At 60.3% G+C, this 22,670-nt stretch overlaps 1 protein-coding gene across 5 annotated transcripts in view; it reads right to left on the bottom strand.

Annotated features, from left to right (window-relative positions):
* The window catches only part of PEBP4 (phosphatidylethanolamine binding protein 4), a 63,450-nt gene that overhangs the window by 607 nt on the left and 40,173 nt on the right, over positions 1-22,670 (bottom strand). For all 5 annotated transcript variants that reach the window (XM_080568700.1, XM_080568699.1, XM_080568701.1 and 2 more), the window contains 2 exons: positions 7,165-7,210; positions 5,921-6,037 (listed from right to left, as the gene is read on the bottom strand). In XM_080568700.1, the coding sequence (XP_080424826.1) occupies positions 5,921-6,037; positions 7,165-7,210 (163 nt within the window). The remainder of the gene's footprint in view (positions 1-5,920; positions 6,038-7,164; positions 7,211-22,670) is intronic.

Below are 22,670 nucleotides of genomic sequence, written 5' to 3'. Positions count from 1 at the left end.
TGTGGGGGGGGGATGCAAATGCTTCTTGTCCCCCCCCCTCCGCCCCCGCTGGCTTCCTGCCGACCTTTGGAGCAGACCTTCCCACCGCTTCCTCCAAGCCCACCCCGGGGTGCTTGGAAATCCCCGGCCGCCCTCGCGGGGGAGAGAGCAGGACATCCCCCGGCCCCTCGCCGGCATGCGCTGAGCTGCTGCTGCTGCTCCTGAAGGGTTGGGAGCGGAGAAACTCTTTTTCCCCAACCCTGACCCCAAGTTTTGCTGCCTGGGGGGTGGAATCCAAAGCCCCTCAGTCCTCAATTCCTGCTCCCACGGTGTCCCTTGTGGACAGCAGCACCGGGGCGGCTCGTGATGCCCCCTCGCTTGGGGACCCCCTCACTTGGGGACATCTGAAGGGCCACGGCCGCGGTGCTGCGGCAGGAGAACAGCCCCGTTGTTTATCCGAAACCCGCCCTCCTCTCCTCTCCCCTTCCTGGCACTGCTCTTTAATGTCACGGCGCAGACGGGTCGCGCTTCTCCGCCCTCACATCGCAGCCCCGGCTGGTGCAAACCGTCCCCCCCCCCCCTCCTCTTCTCTCTTGCGAAAAAAGTGCTGAGCAAAACCCCGGCTGCTTCATCATCCGTGGCGATGGCTCAGGGCCACGGGGTGCTGGTGGAGCCCGGCTCCCCCCGCGTGCCCCCCACCACACCGTGAGTCAGCCTCCGGCCAAAAAAAGCCCCCGCCGGGCTCTGCCTTTCTGTTTTACACCACCCTGCGTGCTGCAGCCTCCTGGGCTAGCAAGGGGACGTGGCTGCAGCACCCAGGATGGAGTCACGGGGTGCTCGGGCCGGATCCTGCACCCTGGCAGGCTGGCGAGGAGGAGACGCTGGGACACATCAGGGTGGGGGTCCCAGATGCCCTCCGGCACAGCCGTCAGGCCTGGGCGCGCCGTCCCCACACAGCACCCTTCCAAAGGAGGGAAACCACTCACTTTGGTGCCTGAATCCCCCCCCTCAACCTCCTCTGGGGTCCCGGTGAGCACGGGGCGAGGGGAAGGGGTCTCTCGGGGGGTCCCTGCGGTGATCCCGCTGCCCCCACCTCCAGCGGGCGCCTTTCATCTGCAGGATTTCAAAGCCCTCGGAAAGCCCAAGTGGGAGCGCGGTCGGTGCCCCGTGGGACGGGGGCGAGAGCGAGACACGGTCGCTCCCCCCTCCCAGGGGGGCTGGCGGCTTTAATTAATGCTTACGAGCCCCCCCCAAGGGGCGCGGATGAAAGCAGCTGGGACCAGGCAGAGTTACTGCAGGGCTGCAGGCGGCGAGGCGCGCGGGACGAGGGTTTTTCCTGACCTACTTTCCTACCTGTGCTCGCACCGGTTGTGCCCATCCCTCCCGGGGTGTCCTCAAGGAAATCCCCAAACGCAACCAGCCCGCGAGGGGCAGACGTGCTGGGGGCTTCCCCGGGTGGCTCCCGGCCCCGCATCCCCCTCCCCAAACCCAGCATCCCAAAATCAGGCATCCCATCCCACCCCGACGCACAGGGCACGGAGCGATGTCCCCGTCCCAAAGGGCACCGCTGCTCCTACTGGTCCCAGTGGCTCGGCGGCACTGGGAGCCGTGAGTCAGCGGGGCGAGCGCGGGGCCGAGGTCGCGGGGCCACCGTCCCCTCCCTGCCCAAACAATAAGACATTTCATCCGCGGCTTGGTCCACTTTCAAGCTCATTTCCTGGAGGATTATATCATCGGGCTTTGCCCTTATCGCAGCGCTCGCCGGAGGAGGAGGAGGAGGAGGAGGAGGAGGAGGAGGAGGAGGAGTGCGGAGCACCCGGCTGACACCCCAGAGCCTGGGGTGGGGAAACTGAGGCACGGGGACCCTCTGGCCCCACGGGTGATGGCTGCACGGGGCAGTTCTATGGCACCCCTGCTCAGCTGTACCCCCAAAATGAGCTGGGTGCTCAGCCTCGGGCATTTTGGGGCCGTAATTTCTCCTCCTCGTCAGCAGAGCCGCTCTCCCCCCAGAGATTAGCACTGCCAAAGATTAATGATGTCCCAGCGGAGGTGGGCGGGAGGCTGCTGGCTGCTTCTTCGCCATGAACCAACACCCGGCGACTTCAGCCAGGGCCAGACGTTCGTCCTCCTCCTCCTCCTCCTCCTCCTCATCCTCAGGTTGCTCCCTCCTCGTTTTCCGGCCCCAACCCCAAGCCCCAGTGATTTCCGAGCTCCCCGTGGTGCCGGCATCCCGGCGCACGGCGCGGCCTCTTGCTTTCCTCACCGGGGATGTGCCCGACGGCTCCTTCTCCCCGCCAGCGCCCGGCCCGACTCGATTTTCCGGCCGGGCGGATCGGAGGTGCACGAGGTCGGCTCATGAGTCAGTGCCGTGGCCCCGAAACGAAACCGTGGCCCCAAAATTAAGCAAGGGGGGGGGGGGGCAGCTAGATGGGCTCCCCCCTCATCCCCGTCCCCAAATAATTCAGCAGGGACACAACGGAGGTGACATCTCGTTCTCAAACACCTCTCTTCGGTGCACCTGCCTTGCCAAAGGCCCTTCTGGGGCAGGAGGAGGTTTTGGGGTGCTGGGGAGCTTCGCCCCGTGCGCACCGGGACCGGTGGGCAGCTGGCACCGCGGCACGGCACGGCTGCGCCCAGCAAAGGGAGCTTCTGCCCCGGGGCAAAGCCGGCTCTGGTGCTTCAGGTGTTTCTCTGATGACAGCGCCGGGCCGCTAATGAGGGCCTGAGAACTGCTGCAGGGCCTGGAAATGCCGAGAAACCCCAAATAAAAGCTGGCACGCTGCAGCGGCCCGGCAGGGAAGCGGGAAGCCGCACGGCCCGGCCGCCTGCGCACCTCTCGGCAGAGCTTGGTGGAAGCAGAGGGAGCCACGGCACCGGCCAGCAGGTGCAATTAAACCTCGAGATCTCGCCCTAATTAAGCGTGTCCCAGAAGGGAAGGAAAAGGGGTGGAAAACGAAGGGGGCTCCATCCTCCCGTGGGATGCGCATGGGCGAAAAGGATCCCTGCAACGCGCCCCGCGGCTCAGCGCGTGCCCTGCCGGTGGCCAAGGATGGAGGGAGCAGGAAAATCAGGAAAAAGGCCAAAAGCTGGCTCCGGAGCCCCTTTTTTGCGGCTGCCTTTCTTCGCTCGGTCTCGCTGGACGCTGAATTCCCCCCGCAGAAGGGAGTTTCCCCCGGCGGGGTGCAGCGGGCAGCCGGGGCTGAGCCGCCGGATTGAGAGCTCGAAGCGAGCGCCGACGCCTCTGGATCTGATGAGTGGCTCTGACATTTGGCAGACCACAAGCTATTATCTCCCATCTCGTGAAAATACAAAGGCGGCTGTAAACCTTTGGGCTTGGAGGGGGGTTGGGGGGGGGGAAGTGGAGCGAGCTCCTCGCTGCGCGGGGAGGAAAACCTTCGTGCTGCCGGCACAGCGCCGGGGCCACCTTTGGTGCCCCCGAGCAGGACCGGAGCTGGTGCCCAGTGGTTGCACGGCTGGAAAGTGATTTCCCCAGGAATGGATCAGGCTCTGGGGGCGGGGAAAATGAGGCTCCAGGAGGGTTCAGCCCTTTGCCCGGGGTTTCACAGCAAGAGGGATTGATCGGGAACACTTGGGAAGGATCAGGGCGCTCTTCCCGATGAAACAAGCTGCTTTATTCCGCCCGTCTGTCCGACCATCCTGGCGTCTGCACGGCCACACGTGCGCCCCGACGCCCTTTGCACCCTCGGGCTGTGGAGCCTCCCCCCGGTCTCCCCGCGAGCCGCTTGCCTTCGAAGCCGTCCGGAGGGCTGAAGGAGCAGCGTTTTATTTTTAGTGCTCCCGATTCCCCCTCGCTTCTTCATTTCCCACGGCTCGGGAGAGCGCGCAGCTGGGCTGGAGCAGGAGGCTGCACGTGGAGGTCAGGGTTTAGTGCCCTCTTCTGGAGGCTCCGGCCTCTCCGTGCCTCCGCCGAGCGCCTCCAGCACCCTCCTGGCTGCTGCCTCCAGCAAAGGGCGCATCCCATCACCGCCCGGTGCCCTCTCCGAACGCGCACCATGCTGGCGGCGGTGGGGGCTGGAGGAGGGAGATTTCCCCCAGGTGGGTGGCGAGGGAGATGCTCTCGTGGTGCTTCTCCTTCTCCCTGAGCGGGCTCTACCCGGGGACAAACCTCCGGAGGGACAGGGACAGGCAGACAGTGCAGGATGGCTGCAGGGTGGAGGGGCCAGCGCCGCTCGCCGCGCCCACTGCGTGTGCCGGTTTTGGACACCTCTCCGTCCCTGGGGTGGTGCTGAGGTGACCATGGGTGCCACCATCTTCGCTGGAGGTGGCGCTGCCACCTGGCTCAGGACCCAAATAAAGCGACAAAAGGGGAATCAGGACCCAAGTAGAGCAACAAGAGGGGCTGCCCAAAGGCCGAGCGAGGTGGAAAGCCCAGAGCCAGGCTGCGAGCTGTGCCGGCAGCGTCTCCCACCAGGAGAACCCGGGCACCCCATACCACGGGTACTGAAGGAGAGGACCAAGGCGGAGCAGCGGAGGAGCTTGTTGAGCATCTTGGCCACAGCCTGCCGGGATCAGGCCCTCCCTCCTTATTTTCACATGCACCCAAAGGTGCTCGCACTTCTCCCCGAGGTGCTGCCTCCACGCCACCGCGCGAGAGCCGCCGCGCAGGTGGGTAAATCAGTGTTCATTCCTCCGCATCCCTGGGGATGGATGTAGTTAAAACCCTCGGGACACCAAAACCCAGTCCTGTGCTGGCTCTTTTCGGACCCCAGCCCTGCTCTCTGGGTGCCCAAGCTCCAGGAGGGGCTGCCAGAGGGCACTGGGGTCGGTCCAGCTGAGTGCACGGGGCTGGCCAAGCTGGTGGCGCAGCAGCGAAGAGGATGAGGATAACCTTTGGCCAGCTGCTGAGCTAACAGGCTGCAGAGAGCCACAGCTGGCTGACAAACTGCGACGCTCACGCATCAGGTGCTGCAGCACAAACCTCCTCCGGTGTATTCATGTGTGTCCCAGCCCCAGCACCCCGTGGTGGGGATGTGGGTGCGTGGCCAGGGTGAGCGGGGCAGAGCCGGCTCCTCCGACCGCTCCGCTGGCAACGGGGTGCCTTCAGTGCATGTCATTAAGGAGCAGAGTTAATGAGTCGGGAAAATGAACCGAGGGGCAGAAATAAACCCAGGCAGCAGCAGCCTCCGCTAGACACGGCCCCATACCAGGCGGATTTTTGGGGTCTCCTCCAGGACCTGCTTAAGGCAGCACAGGGGTACACGAGGCTGGTGCACCGACCTGCCCTGCCTATGGAACTGCTCGGGTGGTCCTGGGTGGGAAAGTTTTGACATTTCCCTTGTGGGGCCGTTGTGAGCCGCAGTGCCCCGTGCTCGAGCGATGGCTCTGCTCGTGCACTTTGGGGAAGGAGCTGCTGGTTTGTGGTTTGCAGCACGGCTCCGTGCCTATGGTGGGCATCCCGTGGACCACCACAAGCTGTAGGGTGAAGCAGAGGAGGACGTGGCACCATCATGTCCCAAGGCGCAAGAATCACCTCTTTTACCCCCTTGTCCCCATCCTTGCCGTGCACCATTTTGGGACGTGTCCTTGCTCCGCAGCAGCTGGGAGTTGGCAGGCGTTGTGTCAGGGCCCTTTGAGCAATCCCTTGCTAAACCTCTCCGGTCCTGATCCCTATCTGTGTGCTCCGGCGGTGACGAAACTCCAGCAGCTCGGGGATGCGCTGGGGAGGACGCGCCCCGATTTCACAGCTGCCAAGACCTCCCCCTGCTTCCGATCCCGCTAGCCAGGTGATTTCCAGATGCCTTGCCAGGCATTCCTGCCACCCCACGAGGACATCCCACCCCAGCCTCATCCCACTCCTCAGAGCGCACCAAACACGAGCATCCCCAGCACCCCGGGCACACCCAAGCACGCGGTGTTAGGGACAAAAATCCCGAAGGCAGCACCTGAAGCAGGGCCCCCGGGGGCACGATTTGCTCCTTACCCAGCGAGAGCAGCTCCTCAGGGCCCAGGGCGATGTGCTGGCCGGCCGGCTGCTCGTACAGGCGGAGCTGGTAGCGGTGGTACCCGCTGCGAGGCGGGGGCGTGGGGCGCACGTAGTCTGGGGATGAGAAAGCAAACAGATGAGCTTGGTGCTGAGCTGGGCCACCACCCCCTTCAAGGCTGTGAGCCCCCCCAAACCCCAATGTGACCAGCACCCATCCTGCGTGTCCCAGCAGGGGCTGGGGGGAGAGCTCAGGTTTGCCCTATGGGGCTGGGGGACCCGGGTGGTCGCCAGCCCCACGTCGGCTCGATGGGGCACGGCCGGCTCTTGAAGTGCTCTTGCAGCAGGTTTTGGCTACAGGAGGATGCTCTTGGGGTTGAGGCGAGGGAGTCTGGGGTTATCTGCTCGCTTTGCACGGGAGCAAGTCCTCTTCACAACCCCTAACGCATCCCAGATGGGAGCCAGAGCGCACAGCTGCCCAGATGTGGAGGCGGCACGTTGGCGCGTTGTCACCAGCCGCTGTCCCCTCCATTGGGTCGGAGGCTGAGGGCACACGGAGGATGTGACGAGGGTGGACAAGAGGCTGAGCTCCTCCTGGCCCCTCTCCCCACACCCCCGTGCTGTGACCCCCCCCGGGATATGGCCTGCTGGGGTGTGAGCTGCATTGCTGCATCTGGCCCGTGTTGAACCCAAAGCCTTTGTTCGTGCAACGTCACAGACGTTGTTGGGATTCACCTGCTTTTATCTGGGGTTTTTCCTTTTGATCCCCCCCCCCCCCTTTTTAAAATTTTTTATTTTTTTCACTGGTTTGGAGCTCTTCCAGCAGCTGGGGAGTTTTTTAACCACTTTTGCCTCTAAAAAAAAAAAAAAAAAGCCCTGAAGAGGTGGCTCCTGTTTCAGCCAGCCCCCAGCTAACCACAGCTCGGCTGCGCTCTGCAGGCCCCCTCGTGCTTGTGCCTTGTGTCCAGCTGTGCCTGTCCCCACGGGGCACCCCCAGCAAAGCCACCACCTCCTGTGGCTTGGTGAGGAGGTGAAGCTCTCCCCGATCACCACCGTGAGCCCTCTGCGATGCTCTCCATCCTCCTCTGGGGCTCTCCATCGCTGCCCCGAGTCCCATGGTGAGTGGTACCCAGCACCTGCAGCCCCTCGGCTTATCCAAACCGCCCCCAGGAGAGCGGGGCTGGCACCGGTGCGTCCCCCTGGCTGTGCCCACCCCAGGTGACAGCAGACCCCATCCCACTCACCCGTCAGCACGCGCCCTTTGAGGTCCCCCGTCCTCAGGTCCGTGCCCTGGAACGACACGAGGAGGGAGGTGAAGCGCTTCCGACCCCCCAGGAGGAGGACGTGGGGGGACGAAGCCCTCCTGCGCCCCCCCCCCACCTGCACCCACCTCATCCCAGGGCTTTATTTGGGGAAATTTCAAGCGTTTTGCTCACAAAGCCCATCAGCAGGCGAACCTCTCCTGTCGAGCATCCTCGGCGGGGTGCGAGGGGAAGGTTATTTGGGGAGGGGGGTGATGCAGGGTGGCCGAGGGGTCTGGATTAATGGGAAGGGAGCCACGCCGGCCGCATCCTGCCCCTGCTGAGCCGCCTCACCCCTGACCTGCTGCACCCACTGCTATTCCCAGCTGGCCCCCACCTCCCAGCGCCGCTGCCAGCGCTCGTAAATCCTCGTCTGACTGCACCCGTTATTCCAGTCCTGCCCACACACACGCCGCTGCCAGGGCTCCTCCGTCCCAACCTGCCCTGGGAGTTATTACCCAGAAGAAAAAAAAAATAAAATAATAATAATCATAAAAAAAAAAAAAGATGCATCAGATAACTGCAAGCAAAAGTGCACGTGGGGAACATGGCCGGCTCCCCGGCGTTTTGGGATCAAAGCTTTGCCCTTCTCCACGGCTGCTTTTCACTGAGTCACTGCTGCGGGGCCGCCGGGCTGCGTGTGGCACGGCAAAGGTTCACCTGGAAGCCAAACGCGCTCGGTCCCCGGCCCTCGCTCGGCATCCCGGCAGCCAGAGCCGAAAACATCCCAGCGATGCTGACGGTGGTTTTGGGCAGCGCTGGGTCCCTTGGGTGCCGGGAGAGAAGCACCCGGGGCTTCTCCGGCTGCTCTCCCTTCCCAGACGCGCGAGTGCCCCGAAACCCGAGCAGCGCGCCCCAAAACCGAGCCGGGCGCGTCGCCAGCTCCCCCCCCTCTTCTTCAAAGGCAAAGGCTGAGGGTTTTTCTGTGCCGGGTAGGGCTGCTCCCGTGCGGGGACCTCGCTGCTATTCCTGGCTTTGCCGAGGGCTTATCGGGAGAGGCCGGGCCTCCTCCCTGTTTCCCTGCCTGCTAATGTGGGTTCCTGCTCGCCCCGAGACGCAGTGGGTTCTCGCTAGCCCCGGGGGTGGGAGAGTCAAAGGATAAAGCTCCTTTTAAGAGGAGAGAACAGGAAGAGGGCGGGCGGGAGAAAGTAGGGACAAGCACTGTAAACCCTGCCTTTTTTTTTTTTATATATATATATATATATGTACAGTAAACAGCTATTTTAAAGGCAAGGGGGCACGTTGGCAGGGGGCTGCCCTGAGCCGCAGGGGAGGCTGGCGGGGTCGGCGCGAAGCCTCCCCGCCGAAGATCCCCGCCACGAGCCGAGCTAATGGATGCTGCTGAGCTGCCGGCTTTATTAATGCCCTTTTATGAGAGCATTAGCAGTTCCTAATGACACCATTTGATATTTTTCTTTCTCTCTTTCCCCCCCCGACAGGGACAGGGACATTTCCACCCGCCCGTCCGTGCCGCGCGGTGCCGAGCTGCTCTGGGAAGCCCGCCCCACACGGACAGCCTCCAAAATCGGTGCCGCAGAATTTCTGCGCCAGCAGCTCCCCTCTGGCCCCTTTTCCTTGCTCAACAGGGTGGTGAAAATGCTTCCCCCCATTCCCAGCACCCTTGGAGGCAATGCACTGAGCCTCCCCGGGCCGGCCCTCGGTGCTGCCTGCTGCACGCCGAAGCGCAGGGTGGAGGGGATAAATAAATACAAATTAAGGAGGCAGTGAGTCACATTTTGTTTTCCTCTTGATCTTTTTTTTTTTTTTTTCTATTCCCTTTCTTCCCCCTCTCCCGAACGTGTCTGATCCCATCGGAGAGGAGGGGAAAGGGCTGGGTGGCGAGCGCGCCAGCGATTCGCCCGGGCGAGGACGGAGGGTTATGGAAAGTGGGTGTGGGAATCGGCACAATCGCTGGCAGGGGACCAGCACAAACAGATGACGGATGGGACCCGGGGCTGAGCAGCAGAGCGGGGCTGGGATGGGACGGATGGGACCCGGGGCTGAGCTGCAGAGCGGGGTTGGGGCGCTCCCGGCTGCCCCAGAGCGCACCCCGGGGACCTCGGGGACCTCGGGGACACCGGGGCGGGGGTGAGGGGCTCAGCCGGGTGCCGGGGGGGGGGGGTCACGTCCCACGGGGGTGCCGGCTGTGCTGCTCTCATTAATCGACAATTAGCCAAGTGGGGAATTTAATCCCCAAACAAGCAGGGCGCCTCCTGCGCTGCTCACTTGCGGGGGACACGGCGGCTTCAAAGCCGGCACAGCCAGGAGCCCAGATTTGTTGTTCTGCCTTCCTGTGATCTTCGTAATGAGGTCGGGATTGATGAATTGGCTCTCGGGAGCACGGGGGAGCAGCGAGGGAAGGGCAGAGCCACCCGGGTGGCGAATCCAGCCTCCTGCTAGCAGACCAGAGGCTTGGGAGCAGCGGTAGAAAATGCGGTGATAGCCGAAGCCTGGTGCGGATCAGTCTCACCGCGTCCCTGCACGGAAACCTGCCCCTTTTGGGGTTTTTCCCGGTGCACGACGCCTGCTGACCCCAACACGAGCAGGGTGGGATCGTTCTCATCCCATCCCCCAGAAATGCTCGGGCTCATCCTGCTCCGAGCTTTCTAATGGAGAGCACGGAAGAGAAACCCTCATCCATCGAGGACATCCATGAAGGAGAAGGGCAGAGCCCAGCGAGCTCCCGGCACTCCCAGACCCGAGTGTTTCCCATCCCAGGTCCCGTTCACATTTTGGGTTGCTTTCACATGAATCCTACTGGCTCCTAACCTAACCTGGCTCCTAACCACCCCCTGCTTCGCTTTTCGTGCGTGCAGAGGGCAGGAGATGGACCTGATGCTCCTCGCCGCACGAAGGCGAGGATGGCGAGGAAAACCCAAATCTGGGCAGCTCGGTGCTGCACAACCACCATGTGCACCTGCTTGACGCTGTACAAGCCCCAAAACCACCTGTTTTTACCCCAGCACCATGCCACGACACCGTTTTCTTATCGAGGGGACACGTCACCAGACGGCATCCCTGTAGCTTTGTGGGGTCAGCACCCCCAAGAATTTACCCCAATAGCTTTTGGGATCATTAGGCAGCGATTACTGCTCGGTGTGGCCCTGCTTTATTTCTTTCTCGATCGCTATAAATGGGGAAGGCCACCATAAAAATATATTGAAAAATAAATATCAGGTATGGCTGTAATTTAAATTAATGCTCGCCTGTTACACCCTAATGCCCCAGGGAAGGACATGCTATAGGGTTATTAAGTAAGCAAAATAAACATAAATCACCTCGGTGTTTGGCTCTTTGCAAAATTTTTTAATCTAGGAGCACGAAAGCAGCAGGGACAAAGCGCTGCACTGAACAACCCGCGCCGCTCGGCTCGGCGTGCCTCCCTCCTGGAAGACAAGGGACGAAATTCCCCGCACCAGGACAAAATTCCCAGCACCGGGACAGGATTCCCAGCACCGGGACAGGATTCCCAGCACCAGGCCGCCCTGTTCCAAGCGAGGGAGGCCCTGCTGGGTGGATTTCCAGCCGGCGACGACACCTGCCTGGCTTAGGCGTTGCTGGCACACGCGATTTGCCTATCTGCCTCTTTCGTTAGCTATCTAGGTTAGGGGTCCACGCCAGCGGGGCGGAGGCAATGATGACACTCGGGTGGTTTTGAAACTTCAGCCAAAACATTTCTGTCGAAAAAGGAAGGGTTGGGGGGCGAAAACACCGGGCTGTTACAGAGGGGGGGTGGGTGCCGCGGGACGCGGGTACGGAGCGACGGGCTGGGGACTGGAGGCTGCTGCCGTGCCACGGCACCACGAGAGCCTCCCCGCTGCACCTTCTCCCCCTGGGACCCTGGCGGCTAAGTGTCAGGGTTCGCTTAAGCAAGAAAATTGCCCCAGTCGAATAAAAGGATGATTTAAATCGGCTTAAGGAAGGCGCTCCGATGCTCCGATTGCAGCCTGCTCTGGCTTTTCCCCATGGGCAGCAGCTGCACCCGCTGGGACCTGGAACCCCAAAGGACCCCGAACGCTGTCGCAACCGCCACGAGCTGGGCGTAAAGCAGGATAAGAAACGATGGAAGCCATCACCAATAACAAGACCATGTTGGTAGCAACCCCAGCTCGCATCTGCCCGGGCTTTGTCTCCGGGTGTTGCAATTACCAGCGAGCTCCTGGTGGATCTGGCACCCCGACACACCGGCCCGGCTGCCCCTTAGGGTGCCGGGTGACCAAGGGGGGGGACTTGGGTGGGTTTTGCCCTCACTCTGCTTGCAGCACCCATTTTCTGGGGGCTGCACACCTGCAGTGCTCCACGGGGCTCTCGGGAGGGCTGGGGCACCATCAAAGCGCTGCCGAACTGCAGGGGAAGGTGTGCTGGGGTGAGGACGGGGAGATATAAGAGCCAAAAGCAAAGCCCCCAAGATTTCAAAGCAGGGAACAAGCTCAAACTGGCCAGAAAAAAAAAAAAGGGCTGGGGAGAGCTGGAAAGGTCTTTTCCATCCCAAGCCTCTGCTGTTCTCGAGAGTGGAAAACTTGTGCTCCCTGCATGCGTGTAGCTTTAAGATTAGCTTGCTTTTCCAGCAGCAGATTTCCAGAGAATTCTTGGAGAAACACCAAATTTTGCCTAATTCAGCCATTTAAAGGACCGGAGCCCGGTCCTGAGCGCAGCAGAGCAGAGCCCGCACCGACACCCTGCCCTGGGGTGGGATGGTTGGAGGATGCGCCTGTGGGGACGGGGAGGTGTTTGCATCGGGGCTTGCAAAGCGCCAGCACGTTCCCAGCCACCATCCGAGCAGCAGGAAACAGCGCCGAGCACGTCTGCGGGCACGTGTGCCTCCACGTCCCGCGCGTGTCCCGCTCCTCCACCTGCACAGGCGCTCGGGAGGCACAAAAATTCCTCTTTTGGCACAAGGGGACCCGAATTTTTGGGGGTGACGCTGGCACGACCGCAACTCCCGGCGGTGCCTTTGGAGGCGCGACGCTCCGGGGATGCTGCCCCCGGGGCAGGGGGCGAACGCGGCCCCGTGTGCCCCAAAAAACCTCCCCTGCAAATTCCTCCTGCCCCGGCCGTCTGATCCCCAGCCCGGCACCTTCCCGCGCGCGGGGGTGGATCAAAGCCCGCGCGTGCCAGCCCTGCAACCGCTCTGGGCCAACTTGGCTATTTCGGCATCCCTAATCTGATGGGAGCGCGGGGGAAGGAGTGTGGGGCTGGGGTTTTACTTTTTCTTTCTTTCTTTCTTTCTTTTTCTTTTTTCTTTTTCCCTTCCCCTTCCGCTGGTCAGAAAGTCCCGTCCCCCCCCCCAGCTTCGCAGCTGGTGACGAAAACCCAGGAGCGAGCGGCTTTGGCCCCGGCGGCGCATCCGGGTGCCGCGGGCTCGGCCTCGCAGCCGCTTCCTGACAGCAGAGACTTGGCAGCCTGCAGGAGGAGAGTCCGGCATGGTCCCCCCCCGGGACGTGGTGAATTTGGACAGGAAACGTCTCAAATTGGAGCGCTTCCCCCCCCTGCTTGTTACTTTATATTTTTGCAGGGAGGGGGGATCCTTGAAGGAGGAGAGCTTTGGGATGTCCGTGAGCTCTCCGGGTTGATTTAGGCAATGAGAAACAGCCAGGCACACAATTTTCCAGTCATTTCTGCTGCCGAGCATCCTGTGGTCCCTGGGGTCGGGACGTTGGGATCTGGGGATGTGGGACCCCCCCTGGCATCATCGGGGCTGCTCCGTCCCGAGGACGAGGGGTTAAAAGCGCTGCGGTTATCCGGCTGCAGCAAGGCTGCCAAGATGCTCCGGTGCCACGGACTTCCCTTTTTTCCATAAAAGTCCACCGGATCCCGGATCCCGGATCCCACGGGGTGCTCGGGGCGCACGCAGGGCGCGGAAGGAGGGGGCCCGGCCGCCCCACCTGGGGCGCGTGCGAGCGCCGGGGGCCGTTTGGGCAAAGCCCCCTGCTCCTCCCCAAAACCCACACTGGGGCGCTGGGGGAATTCGGGGGCGAGTCTCCCCGTGGCTGTTTGTCAACAGGGACCGAGGGAGAGGAGAGGGTGGGGGGCTGGCCCCCAGCCCATACGAGGGGTGTTAATCGGGTCCGGGTGTTTGGGGTGAGCAGCCTGGGTCGGATCCCTGCCGCTGGCTCCGAGCCCCCGCGCTCGCAGCTGTATCAGTTACAGCACAGACGAGATGTCATCACCCCGTGCCTTGCATCAGAAGCGTCTTGCAACGAAGAAAGCCACATTTTTTTACAGCCGAGGTGCGCACGCACACACACCGAGCGAGCCTGGGTAATTAACTTAATAGCTTTCTTACAGAATGCCCCGTGAGTGATGCTCAACATATTCAAGTGTTGACAAGACGGCGCTGAACCCGACGCCTACACCATGGGCAAGCCAGGCACCGAGCGCAGACACACCTTCATTGTCTGAAACTCGTAGTAAAACCCCAGCCCCGCGTTGTGAAACGCAGCAGCCGTGCAGATGGGGCTGCAGCCCGCGGGGAAGGCGCCCGTAACCCTACAGCTGCCGGCACGGGGAAAGCTCTGGCTGGCCCCTTCGCCCAGCCTGGACGCGGCTCTGGCCCCGTTGGAAAGGATTTGGGTTGCTGATGTAGGGGAAAGCTGAGCATCCCCTGGTGCTGCGGCATCTCAGCGGGGCTTCGCCCTGGTCCCCCAGTCTGGAGAAGCCGCTCAGGGAAAGCCTTTCCTATAAAACACGTGATTTTTGGTTAATCTCTGCGCGATGCCAAGGAAAGGCAGGGTGGTGCACACCATCCTGAGCACCCCAAAAAAAAATAAAATAATAATAATAAAATAAATAAATCCCTGGAAGAGGGATTTGTGGGGAAACCAGTTTGGATGGGGATGTGTTGTAAGAGGCAGCAGAGCTCCGTCTCCAGGAGACTCAGGGTGGGATCTTGAGTCAGGAAAGTTGCCCAAGAAAGGGTGGTCTTTCCGTACAGGTTTCGCCAGGTTGGGAAAGCGTTCTCCCAGCGGCTGGGACCCGCGTCGTACAACGCGTGGAGCAATCTCCAGCTCTGTCATCATCGCGCTGCTGAGCCCCGAAACCCGGCGGCTCGCTCGGCGGCCCCGTGGCCGCTCTCTGCCCCTCGCTGCCGCCTGCTCGGCACCTGAAAAAAAGCGCCCGAGTCTGACCCAGGTTTGCTGGGACCCTGGTCTTGTTCTGCTTCGCCCACGGATGTGTCAAGGAGCTCAGGACCCCAGCACGTGGCCGTGCCCCACAAAATGCACGGCTGCTGCATCCCATGTGCAAGGCCATGGCAAGAGGTGATCGCTCCCGGGCTGCCGAGCGCCGAATTTGCGGGGCTACGGTGTGCAGGAATTAAGGATTTAACTGGGAGTTAGCTCGGCATTGTCAGGGAATTAAAGGTTTACCTGCCGCGTTGCAGACGGAGGCTTAGAGGTTTTACAACCGCTGGAGATTTACAGCTCAGAGAAATTTCGACACGGGCCCGTTTCCCCCCGGCAGGGAGGATTTTGGCCAGGGGCTGGGCGCCCTGACGAAACACGGGCAGGTGGGAACAGCGGCGAGAGCCGAGTCCCACCGTGTTTCCAACCAAATCTAAACCCTACGAAGAGCCTCAAAAGGAGCACAGGACGACCCTAAATCGAGTCTTTCCCGTCTTGTAACACGCAGCCATCAGTTCGGCAGGGTCTTTGCGCTAAGGTCCCTTTTCTTTCTGCAGCGGTACTGGGAGATGCAGCGTCCCTTGCACCGACGGTGCTGGGGGTCTTACAAAACCTGCGCAGACCCAGAGGGGAACAGAGGCGGCAGAGCAGCAGAACACACTTCCCCAAGAGATTTGAAGGGCGAAAGCCCAGCGGGATGCACGGAAAACACATCCCAACCCCCTGCACACCCAGGGCCGTGCGCCGCCCCGCTATCAGCCGAGATCGGGACGTTGCACGGCGAGGAATTGCAGGCTGCGAACAGGCTGCGAGCAGGGCCAGGCGGAGGAGCAGGGGCTGTGCAATGCCCGGCCCGGGGCGAGCGGGCTCACCCACCCACGCAGCGGGAACAGGCAGCTCCTCTTGCAGCGAGGACGGGCCCCGATGGCAGGCGGATAAAGCCGCCCTTGCGCAAGGCGCAGGGATGCGCGGCGGGAGCCGACTTGCTCGGGCTCGGGGCTGCCGGCGGCACGGGGATGGATGGTGGCCCAGGGACGGACCCGGAGCTCCGTGGGGGCTGCTCCGTGGACGGAGGACGGAGCCGGGTGCCGGCCCCTCTGTCTCCACCCGCAGTGGGGTTCCCATGGTCTCAGTCTCTGCTGAATTCACACTTGCGCCCGGTGCACAAAATGAGGAAAACAACGGCTTTTCCCCCAAAATGTGGCCACACCAAGGCAATGCCGACCCGAATGAAGCAATGAGGAGTTGGGACCCGATGGGTCCAGCCTCAGCTGGTGGCCAGCTCGCACCCAAAGCAGCAGCCAAGTCCCGTCAAACAGAAAGCACCTGGATAAGGTGTTGGGGAGCCTGGCCAAGCTCATCCCCTCCCCAAATCTGATTTTGGGGACCTCACTGCAGTAGAAGGATGCTGCTGCAGGATGGAGCATCCTCAAGGAGCCCCAGGGCTGCTTCCAGCCCCAAACCAAGCCCCTTTCCCCCGTGCAAAGCTTTAGGAAGCCTGGTGCCACTGGAACCAAGCAGGAACGAGATGGGGGGGTCCTGTTCCCTGCTCTGCCCCCAGCCGGTGACCGTCCTCCCCCGTCCCGGCTGCGTGCTTCCCACTCCTTTGGTACAGAGAGGTACAAAATAGGTTGTTGTTCACGACGGCGCTGGTGATTATTAATAATAACTCTGCTGTTCGTGCTCCAGTTTCCCCAGCGCGCTGGCAGCATGCCACCTGGGCCCAGTGATTTAGTGCAACTTAATTATTCCCGGCGTTTCATCACCTCTTGTTTTTGATGTCTGTGTCTCCGTCAGCGCCTCACCTTCGTGACTAAGAGAGCCGGGGAAGCTGTTGGAAAAGGGAGAGAAAGGGGGAAAAACCCCGAGCCGGAGGGCGTGGACTCGGCGGCGAGGCGGCTGGGGAGGTTTGGGGAGGTGTCCTGGGGGGACCCTCGGCACATCCCTTTGACGGGGGGACCCTCGGCACATCCCTTTGATGGGGTGACCCTTGGCACCCTAAATGGGGCACAATGGGGAGCCTGGAGCTCAATCCTGCAGAGAATGGCTCTGCTGGCCAGGACATCCCTTGCACCGAGATGTATTTGCACCGGGTGAAGCCGCTGTGCCAAGCGAAACTCCATTGTAAATAGCAACCCTTGGTTCTCCTATAGTATTTTCCATCCATTCATCCCGAAGCATGCTAGAGAAGTGGGTGGGTGTCAGTAACCACATTTTATAGGTGCAGAAGCGCTCGCTCAGCGTGCTCAGTCACTGAACTGGTGTCAGTGCTGCCACCGAAGCACCTCCCCGTGTCGCTGGGTGCCCGGTCCCAGCCCCATCCCCGCGGCATCGCCGTGCCCATGTCCTGGTGTCACCGTCCCTAAATGTAGTGAGGTGCTGCCGTGATGGACCGGGGGGCTGTGCTTAGCCAGGGGCATTTCCTGGTGCTGTTTTGGGGCATTTGATGAAATACGGTGGTTTACAAAGGGATCAAAACAAGAGGGCTCGGCAGAGAAGAGGAATTCAGCTGCGTATCCCTTCTGCTTGGGATGGCACCTTTGGGATGCGGGACCAGGACACGGGGATGGGATGGAGCACCGGGGCGCAGGATGGGAGGCGAGGGCAGGATGCAAGGTTATTATGTAGCACAGGGATGCAGAGAGAGGATGTAGGGCCGGGATGAGAATTGGGATGTAGCACTGGGATGCAGGGACAGGATGTAGGGCCGGGGTGAGGATTGGGATGGAGCATGGGGATGCAGGGACAGGATGTAGGGCCGGGGTGAGGATTGGGATGGAGCACGGGGATGCAGGGACAGGATGCGGGGTTGGAATGTAGCACTGATATGTAGGGCTGGGGTGCAGGATTAAGGTGTAGGGTCAGGATGTAAGGTTGGGGTGCAGGGCTGAGATGCACGGATGGGATGTTGGGTTGGGATGCGGGATGGGGTGCAAGATGGGATGCTGGATGGGATGTCAGGCTGGGATGCAGGGTTGGGATGCGGGATGGGGTGCAGGATGGGATGCTGGCTGGGATGTAGGGCTGGGATGCAGGATGGGATGCTGGCCGGGATGTAGCACGGGGATGCAGGGTTGGGATGCAGGATGGGATGCTGGCTGGGATGTAGGGCTGGGATGCAGGATGGGAAGCTGGCTGGGATGTAGGGCTGGGATGCAGCACAGGGATGCAGGATGGGATGCTGGCTGGGATGTAGCACGGGGATGTAGAGCTGGGATGCAGGATGGGAAGCTGGCTGGGATGTAGGGCTGGGATGCAGGATGGGAAGCTGGCTGGGATGTAGGGCTGGGATGCAGCACAGGGATGCAGGATGGGATGCTGGCTGGGATGTAGCACGGGGATGCAGGGTTGGGATGCAGGATGGGAAGCTGGTTGGGATGTAGGGCTGGGATGCAGCACAGGGATGCAGGATGGGATGCGGAGTGGGATGCTCACCCTGGTGGGGCAGAGGGCGAGCCCAGCACGTGCCAGCCCACACGGACCAGCCGAGTTTGGGCAGTGCCCTCCTGTGGAAGCAGGGCAGCAAAGGGCCCGGGGCCGGGCTGGGTCAGATCCCCAGGAGGGCACCCAGCGGTGGGGACGCCCAGGCTCCCCTCCAGGCCACGCAAAACTCCGCGAGGAGCCAGCAAACCGGGGAGCGGGGGACGACAAAGCCAGGAATTTTCATTAAAAGGGGAGGGGAGAAGAAAAAAAAAAAATAAAAGAGGAAAAGTATTTCCAGTATTTCCCTCTGTGTCTTTGGCCTGGTGCAGCCCTTCTGCTCACTGCTCTGTTTATACATGATAGACAACTAATTAACATCCAAGCCTCTTGAAAGGTCTTTTCAGAGGTAATGTACTGACAGAGGATGTCAGTAAGGAGCAGTGATTTGTCTAAGCACTGATCACATTGTTTCAGACTGAATGAGGTGAATATTAAACTGCTTTAAATGCACTCTTCATAAAGCACTAATTACATACTCCCGGGGGAGTACGGGCAAGGAATACTAAACAGCAGAAAAGTCAACAGAGTGCTTTTTATAGTATGTTGCTGGGTTCTGTGTTTTTCTGTCTTTCTTTCTCTTGTGCGCTCTCTCTCGCGCTCACTCTCTCTCTCTCTCTTTTACTGTAAAATCACAGCACGCTGAAGAATACACATTTATAGCACAATGGTTCACATCTAATTATACAGCAATCATTAGTTTTAACCTGGGTGTATTATATTTTCTTTGATATATTGTGCCCCCCGGCATCTCTTCGCATAGAAGACTTCCAATGGCATTTTCTCCCCTCCCTCGAAAAAAATGTGCTTTTTTCCATCATTAGCATTTGCTTATAATTTTTTTTTTCCTAAACAAAAATTTTAAATTGGCAGGAATAAAAGGGGCAAGGAGGGGAGGAGGAGAAATCCGTTTAATCAAAATAGGAATCTGTTCCCTCCCTCCTGGAATCGTGCACTTTATTATTACCAAGGTAACTCCGCTGGGTTTTTAAAGAGAGAAGGAAACGCGGAATGGGCCATTAATGAATTCCCGCAGATCCCGCTGCACTCCTGGTCCGGCCGGTCCTGACATCCTGACGGGGTGAACAACCAGGCTCCATGCATTATTTATGTCCTAACAGCACAGCGAGGGGGGTGGGGGGTCACAAACCAAGCCCCCCCTGCATAGAAAACCCTGAGACCTCCTACAATAAGAGCAAAAAAAGAGCAGCGTGCGGCAGGGCCCGGCGCGGGAGCAGCACAGCCAGAGCGCCAGGAGGGGACGGGTGGGGGTTATGGGGACGGGGATGGGGACAGGCCCTCCGTCCTCAGGGCACAGCATGGGATTTACACACAGGTATGGATCATATGTGCAGAATATGGCTCAAACATATAGGGTCTGGCTCAGACGCATAGGTTAGAGTAGGATGCTTGAGCATGGAGAATGGCTTAAATGCATAGGGTCCAGCTCAGATTTATAGGGTCCAACTCAGACTTATAGGGTCCCACTCAGATTTATAGGGTCCAGCTCAGATGCATAGGGTATGGCTCAAGCCCAGAATATACAGGTTGCAGCTCAAATGCAGAGCCTATAGCTTAAATGCATAAGAAGGATTCAAACACAGGGGGCATGGCTTAAACCTATAGGTTTTGGCTCAAACACAAGGGGGATGGTTTAAACCTGTAGATTTTGGACCAAACACAGCAGGTATGGCTCAAGGGTGCATGGGGTATGGCTCAGGTGAATAGGGTATGGCTCCAACGCACAGGGTGTGTAGGTTTTGGCTCAAATGCATGGGGTATGGCTCAAACACACAGAGGTATAGAGGGGGCCTTAAATGTGTAGAGTACGTAGGTTGGGGCTCAAACACTTTGGGTATGGATGAAGCAAGGAGAGTAGGATTTGAGGGCATGGAGCATGGCTCAGACCCATGACGCAAGGCTCAGACCCACGACACAGGGCTCAGACCCCCAACACATGGCTCAGACCCACGACCCGTGTCCCAGACCCACACCACGCGCTGAGGATCCCAACCCTCCGCGTGCTCAGCACCCCGGCCCCACAGGACTCAGCACCCCCTACAGCCCCTGGGCTCAGCACCCTGCGCAGGGCAGGCGCACCGGGGAGAGCTGGGACCCCGCGCTGCCTTCCTTCGAGGTGCAAACTTCCTTGGAAAGGAAGAGTCAGGCAGCCTTTAGATTTTTTTTTTTTCCTTTAAAGAACATGAAAGAATCTGATAATTACTTCTATCTACCACCCAACTGTACTAATTACCAACCTATTTCTTCACAGTATGACAGACACAGGCTCTCCAAAACACATAGAGATAAATTAGCACTAATTGGTTTTCCTCTGGCTGTTTGAATTAGTATTTAAAGCTCCAATTACAAAGCAGAATAATTACTATTAATGTCCTGTCGCAGTACAAAAGGCAGATATCTCGCGAACAAGTCCAGGTGTATTATTACACTGATTACGGAATATTTAACCTGGCTCGTTAAGACAAAGACATGGGGAAACTTTAAGAAAAAAAAAATAATAAAAAAAAAAACAACAACCAAGAAAGTGAAAGAAAACCCCAGGTAGCTGCAGGGCCCTGCAGGGGATGGAGAGGGGCTTTGAACCCTGCGGTGACAGGGGGACAGTCATGCAGGGATGGAAAGGGAGCAAAAAAGGGAAAGGCAGGGAGGAAGGGAGGAAGGAGACGAGATGGGTTTGTGCCAGGAAATAAAAGGGGATTAGGGGGCCTGAGGGGCTGGAGCTGGGTGAAACGGTCCTGGGATGGGTGCTCCCTGCTCCTGCCTTCGTGGCATTTCACTGGCGCTGAGCCGGGGCCGTGCAAACCGCTGCTGGTGGCAGCAAAGCCACGAGAGGCAGAGCATGGCCCCTGCATGCTCCTCGCTGCATGGTCCTGGCCTGCTGCCTTCCTCCTCCTCCTCCTCCGCCTCCTCCTCTTGCACATCTGCAGGGAGCAGGGATGCTCTGGGGCCAGCCCTGTGCCCCAAAAAACTCTTGCAGGGTGAGGGGGCTGCAGGGGAGCAGACGACCCCTGCCACCCCCTCTCCTCCCTGACACCATCCTGGCCGTCCCCGTGATGCTCCCGCCTTGTCAGGGTGCCCAGGTGGGTGCTCCCCTCCTGGGTCCCAAAACAGGACCCCTCATCCCTTTCCTGCAGGTATTCCTGCCTTGCCGTCACGTTTCAAGCCCATCCAAGCTGCCCCAAATCCCAGCCAGCGTTTGGCACCTCGTGGCGCCACCAGGCTCGCACGGCCACGTCCCCTGGGTCCGTCCTGGCACCAGGAGAGGGTCCGGCAGGGGCAGTGCTGGGACATTTGAGGGTCTCACCCCCACTCAGGGATGGCTGCCACAGCACCCAGGATGTCATGGGGAGGGTGGGAGAGTGGTTTCCAGGCTGGGGGGGCTCTGGGGTTTGCTCCCACCCCCCGAACTCCTCTCTGCGCAGGCAGCAGGGCGTTGGGCAACGCGTGGTGCCCGTTTCATCACCGGGGCGTACCGGCAGTGCCCTCTGCTGCTCCTGTCCCCTGCCACCGGCCTGGGGACACCCCACGGGACACCGCAGGGTCCTCGGGGATCATCCTGAAGCTCCACGACCTTTACAGGTGGCTCTGATCCGAGCCACCACGCGGCTCCCATGGGATTTGGCGAAGGTTGTTGTCCCCGCTGCCGCCCTGGCCGTGCCACCGGCATCTCCGAGGGGTCACCGAGGGGGTGACAAGGGTGACAACACCAAGTTTTGAGCTCAGAAAGCCCCGAGCATCACAAGCAAACATCCCCTGGAGCCGTGCAAACCCCCCCAGGGAACCTCCCCTTGGCACGTGCTGGGCACAGGCAGGCTCCTCGGCGGCACCCATGGGTGCCCACGGAGCGGGGGCAGCAGCACCCGTGGGTGCAGGGAAGGTGCGGGGGGGGGGGGGCCGTGGGTGCGGAGCGAGGGGCCGGGGAGGGGGGGGAAGGACGGGGAGGGATTTCTTTTTAAGAGCTAAGGTGGGTGGCGTGCGGGGATGCCAGCTGGCGATGGGCTCTATTTCTACTGACAAGGCTTTACCCTGTAGGTGTGAGGAATTCCAATTAAATATTCAGCCTATTTGTCTGTGTGTGGGAGAGGGTTTGCTGTGCAGGAGGAAAGCCTCGCGTTCAGCTCCGTAGCTAACCATTAAGAGAGAAATTAGCTCAGTTCATCAAGGGAAGCCAGCGGAGGGTTTTCCTCGCTCTCCTACCTTGTTCCGGCTCTCGCTCAGGCGCAGCAGGGAGAGCGAACGGCCACGGGGAGCCCTTTGGGTTGCGTTTTTCCAGCCAAACAAGCAGGAGGAGAGGCCAAAACGGGGGGGAAAAAAACCGTTTCTGGGACCGCAATCCTGGCCCCATGGCTCCCAAGCAGCGATCGATGCACGGGAAGAGGGGTCGGGGGGCAGCAGGCTGACAGATTTAATTGCGCTCGCATTTACCGGCCACCTCCTTCCCCAGCCGCTCGCCGCGCGCTAATTAATCGGCTGCCACCGAAAGCAGATGATCTTTTGAAGCCGGCCGGCAAAAAGTTCAAGCTTTATTGATTACGGGCCCTTTTGGCATTCAGGGACGGGATCAATGGGGCTGAAAGGATCTCCCTTGCCGGGGCAGTGCCGGCCCACGGGGGGTGATCTGGGGACGGACTGGGTGCCCCCACCACCTCCTTTCCCTTGGCACAGAAGCGAAGCGCCCTGGGCTAAACCCCTCCGGGTGCACGCACTTTTCTGGTCAAAGCACCCCTCTGGGGGGGTTTTGGGGATGTTTCCAACCAAACATACAAAGCCAGCACGGGAGGAGCCACCCGTTTCGTCACTGGTTTTGGAGCTCGGTGCGTTTCTGCC

Source organism: Anser brachyrhynchus (assembly GCF_964034855.1).
Source record: "Anser brachyrhynchus genome assembly, chromosome: 26".
In the NCBI taxonomy this organism is placed as follows: domain Eukaryota; kingdom Metazoa; phylum Chordata; class Aves; order Anseriformes; family Anatidae; genus Anser; species Anser brachyrhynchus.
The sequence above is the reverse complement of the archived record's forward strand: the minus strand, read 5'-3'. Positions and strand labels throughout refer to the sequence as shown.